Here is an 8,672-nt window from a genome sequence, read left to right on the forward strand (position 1 = left end):
ATTTTATAATTTCCCTTGTGATTTCTTCTTTGATCTATGGGCTATTTAGAAATTGGTTGTTAAATCCCAAATATTTTAGGGTTTTCTATAATGCTTTCTAAAATTAATTCCTAATTTGATACCATTGTATATTTTCCAGAATATGCTCTGTAGAATTACTATATTCCAGACAGAATAATATAAAATTATGATTTTAATTCCTTAATATTTTGAGACCTTTTCTATGGCCTAGTATATAGTCTATTTTGGTGAATGATTCATGTGCACATGTAAAGACTCTATAGTTGTTGGGGTAGAATTATGTACATACAGTTATTGGATAATGGTTATATAAAATCTCTGACTACAAATGTGAATTTGTCTACTTCTCCATTTAATCTGTCAGGTTTTGTTTCATGTATTTTGAAATACTGTTACTGGTTGCATACATATTTAGAATTCTTACAATTTCCTGATGAATCAACTCCTTAATAATTATGAAATGTTCTTCTATTTCTCTAGTAATATTCTTTCCCTTGAAGTCAACTTAGTATGATATTAAGATAGCGACACCATTTTCTTAATCTTAGTGTTTAGATGGTATATTCAACAACAAATTTTAATCTTAAAAAATAAGATTTTTCAACCTTAGTGTTTAAGTGGTATAAATTTTTACACATTTACTTTCAACTTCTCTGTCTTTACACAAAATCTATAAAATTAATTCTTTTTTATACGATCTTATTGCTGGCTTTTACATAGAATTTTTAGTTCATTACCATTTAATATAATTAGTGATATAGTTTAAATCTCGTGACTTCATTTGGTTTTTATTTATCTCATGTATTATTTATTTGTTTGTTTTTCTTTTCTGTTTTCTTTGAGGTAAATCACATTTTTACTATTTTTAATATTTAGATATATGTGGTTTTGTTGTATTTTAGTGGTTTATCTAGAGCAGTGCTATCTAAAGTATCTTTCTTCAATGATGGAAATAGTCTTTATCTGTTCAACCTAGCATGGTAGATACTAGCCATATGTAGCTCTTTAGCATTTGAAATGTGGCTAGTGCAATTTAGGAACTGAGTTTTTAATTTTATCTAATTTTGATTATTTTCTACCTAAATTTAAATATGGACATGTAGCTACTGACTACCCTATTGGACAGTATATATTTAGAGATTACAATATGAATGTTAGATTTATTAGAGCCTACCTTCGAATAATATGCCATGCCACAGTGTAGTTTTTTTGCCTTCTTTCTGCCCTTTAAGCACTTTGTTTCTTGCATTTTAGTTCTACATATGCTAAGAACCTCTCAATACATTCTATATATTGTTATTATTTTTCTTTTAAGTGCTCTGCAGTCTTTTAAAGATACACAGAGATAGGTATAAGTGTAGATATAGATTGAGAATTGTTCTATATTTTTCCAGATATTTACTTTCTGTCATACCTTTTATTTATTCCAGCAGATCTGGAGTTCCGTTGGTATCATTGCTCTTTAGCCTGAACAACTACTTTTAGCATGTCCTGTAGTACAGGGTTGCTGGAAGCAAGTTCTCTAAGCTTTTATTCTTTGAAATGACTTTATTTGCTCTCTTTTTCTTTTTCTAAGGGAGAGATAGAGAGATTTATATATAGTACTTTTAGGTTGACTTTTTTTTTTTTTTTGCGGTACGCGTGCCTCCCACTGCTGTGGCCTCTCCCGTTGTGGAGCACAGGCTCCGGATGCGCAGGCTCAGCGGCCATGACTCACGGGCCCAGACACTCCGCGGCATGTGGCATCTTCCCAGACCGGGGCACAAACCCGTGTCCCCTGCATCGGCAGGCAGACTCCCAACCACTGCGCCACCAGGGGAGCCCTAGGTTGACTTTTTAAAGCACTTTATATTATTGCTTTGTCCAGTAATATATTGTCCAGTTATTTTTAGTTGGAAATCAGCCATGATGCATATTGTTGTTCCATTCCAGGTAATGTATCTATTGTTACTGACTGCTTTTAAATTATTTTCTTTATATTTTGTTTTCAGTAGTTTGACTATGAAGAGCTTATGTGTGTTTTGCTTTATAGCACTCTGCCTGGGGTCCACTGAGGATCTTGGATAGGTATGCTAATGTCTTTCAGTCATTTTGAATCATTCTCTGCCATGTTTCTTTAAATATTTTTTTCTATCCTATTCTCTATGTTCTCTTTCTACACTCGTGTTAGGTTTGATATTGTCCCACAGATCTCAAACACTTCTGTATTTTTTCACTATTTTTGCCTCAGTTTTGATACCTACTCTTGACATTTTTTTCCTCATTTTAAACAAGAAGTTTATTTAAACAGCAAGATGCTTGGGAATGTCCTGATGGTCCAGTGGTTAGGAGTCCTTGGTCTCACTGCCAAGGGCCCAGGTTCAATCCCTGGTCAGGGAAAACAAGATGCTTGATGTGAAGGGAAAACTATGATTCATCTCTTTCAGGATAATTTATTCCTGTTTAAAGGCAGATTGCTCTACATGCAAAAAAGGTACAATATTGTCCTTGGTTTTACAATGAAAAAGATTAAAATTCTCCAACTGAACAAAATATGCAAGGATTTTTATGTTATTCTTTTTTTGTTAAACAGTGAGTGTGAAATAACTTACTGGAATGTAAAGATAAGCGCTGAATGAACATGCCACTAATGGAGAAAGGGGGGTATTTTCACAGAACTAGAATTTTCCCCTGTCTCCTCTCCATTTGGTGTTGATCAAAGCATACCATTGGCCGTTTAGGTTTTTTTTAAAAAATGCAATATGCTTGAGTATATACAGCAGTGACTTTATATACAGTAAAGGAATGGGGAGGAGGAAAATGAAAGAATAGAGAAAACTATACTGCAGTAGTCAGGATGTGGTAGGACCAAATTGGGTTTTCTAATTGAGAACATGTGTTTATGTTCTGCAGTAAAGTAGCAGATTCCCTTTTGAGTAGACACCTCCTATCTGCTGCTGGAACACATCAATTGCATCTTCATCTTTCATTTCCAACTGTGCAGGTGTGTCTGTTTCATTGATTGGTTACCTAATAGTTTGGAATCTATTCTGCCTCATTGACAAACCCTGTCATTCACAATAGGCTTCATCAGTTTGCTAAGTGCTGTATGCCTCTTAATCTTAAAGTGCACCAAAGAACCATCCATCCCTGCCATCTTCAAATTAGTATGATCATTGTTCTCAATCTTGACTCCTTCCTTGGGCTTTTCTTCCAGCCCTGGTGAGCGCTTCACAAAAAAGGTACCGGGTCCTTACCTAAGGAGGTGTGCTACTGATCTGTCTTCAAGGATACTTTTCTGACTCCAGTCTGCTGTTAAACTCATCTAATGAACTGTTCATTTATGATATTGATTTTTTTCTGAAAATTTCAATACATTTTTCTTCAATATAGTATTCATATATCTCTGTTAAAATCCCCCATCTCTTCACTCATGTTGCCTGCTTTTTCTACTAGATCCTTTAGATTTTTCATTTTCATTTTATTTTATCTTTATTTGAAGTCTCTGACTGATAATTCCACTATCTGGGCCATCTCTGGGTCTTCCCTCTTTGTATATTCTCTCATGATCATGATTTACATTTTCTTGCTTCTTTGTGTGTGATAAATTTTATGGCATTAAAGGCATGTTGTGTAAACACAGTAGAAATAGATGTAAATATTATTTATTTCTAGAAAAAAATCAAGAGTGAAGAGCTAAATAAATCAGATTTCTAGTCAAGATATGTTTGAACTTTGTTGCAACTTTGGTTTGACCACAGGCTTTACATGTTTTGAAAGTGGAATTAGAATTTACCTCTGGTAGGCTTAGGATCTGAGCACTGGTGAGATCCATAGATCTGTATGCTTCTCTGTCCAACTACTAGCTTTCTTAAACATGAAGATCTCTCAGCTCTCACAGCCTGGCTTCCAGCTCTTTGTGTTTCTGGGGAGTTTTCTTTGTTCTCCTTCAGTCCTCCTATGTTTAGGGAGATCTGTCCTCCCAGAATGCCTCAGAGCACTTTCTCTCAGTACTCTTGTCTGTCTCCAACTCCTAGAAACTGAAATCCTAAGTTGAAATTTATCCCTCTCATTTCTCCTCTCCTACTTTCAAGTCTTTGAGTAACTGCCCCGGAACACTTACCAAGCAATAGAGTTGGTAAGTGAATTCAGATTTACTCTGCCACTGGGGGCTCAGAATTCAAATCTGTCCCAGCAACCCACACACAGGCCTTAAATCTTTGTTAAAGATTCTGCTGATTTCCTGTCTATGGAGAAGTTTTTCTTTTCCTGCTAGTCAACCAGGGAGGAGAGCAGCTTTGTATTGATATGTTTTCTCACCTATGAAGTGTTCATCACTGGAGTTGAGTTTGTTTAGAGATTCTTTGAAACGTCACTTTTTTGCGGAGTTCAGGAAAACAGATTTTGTACCTCAGTTGTATTGTTTTGTTTGTTATGGGGAGAGTTATGCTTTCTCATGACTTCCTACTTCATAACTGGAGGTGGATCCATCACACGATACATTTGTTGATGGAACAGAGGGAAGCAGGAGGGCAGTCTCTCATGTGTTAAGTTTTCAAATTCCAGCTCTCTTTATAATTTACCCCTTGCTGAATTCTTGAGCAAGTTTTTTTTTTTTTTTTAACATCTCTGTTTTCTCAAATGTAAAAGGAGGGTAATAAGGATGCCTAATTTATAAAACTTTGAGAGGATTAAGAGTTATATGCAAACTACTTAGGATGATATCCGAAACATAGTAAAAATTATATAAGTGTTTTGTTATTTTTATTTGGAATAGAGTTTTGTCCAGAAAGCATTAGAGTGTGTTAAAAAAATCTCAGCAAGATGGAGAGAGGATCAAGATAATTACCCCTGACTTTGTAGAGGGTACCACTACCAATTATTAAAACAGAAGGTATTTCCATAAATAGAGTAGTGTTTAATCAACCTGAATAACACTTTCTAGTTGCTGGTGAGTTAGGTGCTTCATCAGTGAAATTAGGTACTTAGTTGAGTGAGGTAGAAAATATACTACTACAGAAATTAAAATAATTGAAGGGTTAATCACCCCTCTGGCTTTGACGGCCTGTGTACCTCCTGGAGTTGATGGAATGCCCTACAGAGCAATGCACAGCTGATACTCTTACCTTCCCTTGTGCCGTCCCTCGAGCAGCACTGCCTGGCTATGCCTAGGTCTAGGATCCTGAGATTCCCTATAAATGAAAGAAATAAGCTGCAGATGGAATATTTTTTTAGCTTCCAGTTTTTCCCTCTTAGTTTCTTTCTAAATTCTTTTCCTCTTTCAAAGTCTCTCTTTCTATTTCTTTTTTTTTTTTTTTTTTTCTGTATGCGGGCCTCTCACTGTTGTGGCCTCTCGCATTGCAGAGCACAGGCTCCGGACGCGCAGGCTCAGTGGCCATGGCTCACGGGCCCAGCCGCTCCGTGGCATGTGGGATCCTCCCGGACCGGGGCACGAACCCGCGTCCCCTGCATCGGCAGGTGGACTCTCAACCACTGCGCCACCAGAGAAGCCCCTCTCTTTCTATTTCTTATTACCATTGTGGTATCTTCAAATTATCTTCCCATTTTCCCTCTCTGTTCTCCTCTTATATATTAAGCCAAAATAACAATAATAATAATAATCAATATATTATTTCTTAGATGAATACATTATATTCTTCAATGAGTATATTTTCTTAATTACTCAGGACTCCAAAACTGTAGAAACATTTTACATATTGAAAGAGGTTCTTAAAAATTAAAAAACAAAAACAAAATCCTCAAACCTTAGAATTATCTAAGTCAGGTAATTGCCTCTCAAAATTGCAGTTTGGAAAAACTGTGGCTCTGATTGACAAACTCTTGCAATTCCTGACACTCAGGGCTCTGTTTCCTTAGGTCTTTTCAGGCTGTCCTGGGTCTCTCCAATGATTAAAAATATGATCAGCTGCAAGGTTGTTGTATTTACTACTATTGTGAGTATTGTACGATGCCATTTATCTCCCAGCCTTATTCTCCCCTAAGACCCCCAAACAACACACAACTCTCAATCTCTCTCTCTCCCTCCCTCCCTCCCTCCCTCCCTCTCTCCCTCTCTCTCTCTCTCTCTCTCTCTCTCTCTCTCTCTCCCTCTCTCCCTCTATCCCTCCATCTGTCTCTCCTCTCTCTCTCCCTCTCTAGCCGCCCCCCACCACACACAGCTGAAAGTTATGCAATACATATATTCTGACGCACTGTCAGGTTCTGTGAGCACTAGTTCAGGGAGGTATTTTTAGCTAAGGGGCTCTTCCAATATAAACAGCAACTTATATGTAAGCCTGGTTCCACTCCTAATGAATTTGCCTAGAAACAAAGGGTTTTTTTTTTTTTTAGGATACAGTATGTACAGTTTCTGAAGGAAAAATTGAAAGTGGGCAACCAGTACTCCTCCCATCTGTCCCTGGGCAATCTGCTAGGTGAGCAACCACCATTGGTTGCACAGTCTGGTCCGTCCGCCCCACTGATGGATTGTTTCCTCTTTGCCTTATTTTCAGGGTTGATACTCTCTGAGACAGATAAGTAGGCAGCTGCAGAGGACAGGAGCACAACTCTCAAATCCTGTAGATAATTGCGAAAGGCAGCTGAGTTCAGGAGCCCCACCTGTTAATGAGCTGCCAATTATTTACATGCTTATAAATCATCTTTTAAACACTAACAAGCACTAATAAGCCTTAGCTGCCAGTTACCATGGCAACTGACCAGTCCCAAAAGGGAAGGAGACTACTGACATATGGACTCTGGGTCAATGGTCCAGTATCTCCTGGGACTGATGTTTTTACTCCTGCACATGAAACTGTTCTGTCCAAGTACAAACGCAAATCACACGAACAAGGAAGCACAGGACATGACGGAATGCCTGCTTTTCCTGTGGCAGCTCAGAGTGTCTAAAGGGCATAGAATTGTGTCCAACTCCCCATGAGCTACAGGCACAAGCTGCCCTAACTTGTTAAGTGGCAGTTCCCATGTACAGCCATACAGCTGGTCTACCCAGGCCACCTGCTGTCAGATATTTTATTCCCCAGAGCTTCCTGAGCTGCTAGGCTCCACCAGTCTGAAGAGGGTTTCCTAATACATTCAGTTTGCTGTTGCAAATAGGTAAGATGATAAGCTCTTGTGGGATGCTCAGTAATATTTAGTGAGATGCAAGGAATGGTTTCAGATGAAAAAGAACATATTTTTGCTCCCAGCAAACTGAAGGCATTTTCTTTCTTCTTTTAAAAGCACAGTGAGAAGGCAACCATCCATGACTCAGAACTCTTTATAGTAGAGAAAGAAAACCACCTTCTGTTTTTAACTGGTTTTCCAAACTGGGTATAGGGAAGCTTACCACGTTGGTGTCAGGTATGAGATGACAGTTCAAAGAAGCTGATGGTGACAGGGCATTAGTGAACAGTGACCTAATCAAGCAATAGAGAAATACGAGTTTAATCATTTCACCATGACTGACCCAGAAATGCCTTTTACTATGACTTCTACAGGATGCTAGTTTTCAATAGAAAGTTGAATTACTGATACCATAAAGAAGTTCCTCACCCTTCAGCAGGTGTTCGAATTGATACCTTTAACCTCCCAACTGCCTGTTGCAGGGCAAAGAACATGAGCTTTAGATCAGGATTTATTAGTATCACTACCATTTAAGTGCCTCCACTCGGCTGGAGGATAAAGGAAATGGAGGCAGCTCTTTGTAAATCTTTAGATTTTGATGAAAATGAAAATTATGGCAGTGGTGGGGATATATTACTCCCTCTACCTTGGGCTATTTTCTGGCCTCTGCATCCATTACATTATAGAGGGGGTAAGGGTTCAAAGGCTGCATGAAATTTAATATATCTGTATCTTTTATATATCTAATTGGATATATGCACATGTTACCTTGGAGTTATGCATATGCCAGTGCTGGGGAATTTTCCTTCTCCTGCCATTGTTACTTTTTTTTAAGAAGTATAGCATCAGAAACCTTTATTTTGAAAAAGACATTTTATACCATTTGTGGTTCATTCATCTTTAATATTGTAGTACTTAAAATTTTTGCTTTATTTAAACTAAGAAAAACCAAAAACAGTTCACCCATTTCTCCCACCACCCCAACCTCCCCCACCTCTGGCAACCACCAGTCTGTTCTCTGTATCTATGAGCTTGGAGATAAGATTCCACATATAAGAGAGATTATACAGTATTTGTATTTCTCTGTCTGACTGACTTATTTCACTTAGCATAATGCCCTCGAGTTTCATCTGTGTTGTTGCAAATGGCAAGATTTAATTATTTTTTATGGCTGAGTAATATTCTATTGTATGTAAGTACTACAATTTATTTATCCATTAATCCACTAATGGACACTTAGCTTGTTTCCATATCTTGGCTATTGTAAATAATGCTGCCGTGAACATGTGGGTGCATATGTCTTTTTTAATTTGTGATTTCATTTTCTTCGATACATACCCAGAAGTGGAATTGCTGGGTCACATGATAATTCTGTTTTTAATTTTTTTTGAGGAACCTCCATACTGTTTTCCATAATGAATGCAGCAATTTACATTTCCAGTGCACAAGGGTTCCTTTTTCTCCACATTTTCACTAACACGTGTTATTTCTAGTCTTCTTGATAACAGCCATCCTACAGGTGTGAGGTGATAGCTTATTGTAGTTTTCAT

General features: G+C 37.6%; 1 protein-coding gene across 1 annotated transcript; it reads right to left on the reverse strand.

The window, feature by feature from the left end:
- Positions 1-2,900: 2,900 nt before the first annotated feature.
- On the reverse strand, positions 2,901-7,940 carry LOC101331797 (small ubiquitin-related modifier 2-like). The gene is made up of 4 exons (XM_019922159.2): positions 7,891-7,940; positions 7,346-7,415; positions 3,068-3,229; positions 2,901-2,996 (listed from the first exon to the last, which is right to left on the reverse strand). The coding sequence occupies exons 1-4, from the start codon at positions 7,938-7,940 to the stop codon at positions 2,901-2,903; spliced, it is 378 nt and encodes a 125-aa protein (XP_019777718.2).
- Positions 7,941-8,672: the final 732 nt, after the last annotated feature.

This window comes from Tursiops truncatus, chromosome 4 (genome assembly GCF_011762595.2).
Source record: "Tursiops truncatus isolate mTurTru1 chromosome 4, mTurTru1.mat.Y, whole genome shotgun sequence".
Taxonomy (NCBI): Eukaryota; Metazoa; Chordata; class Mammalia; order Artiodactyla; family Delphinidae; genus Tursiops; species Tursiops truncatus.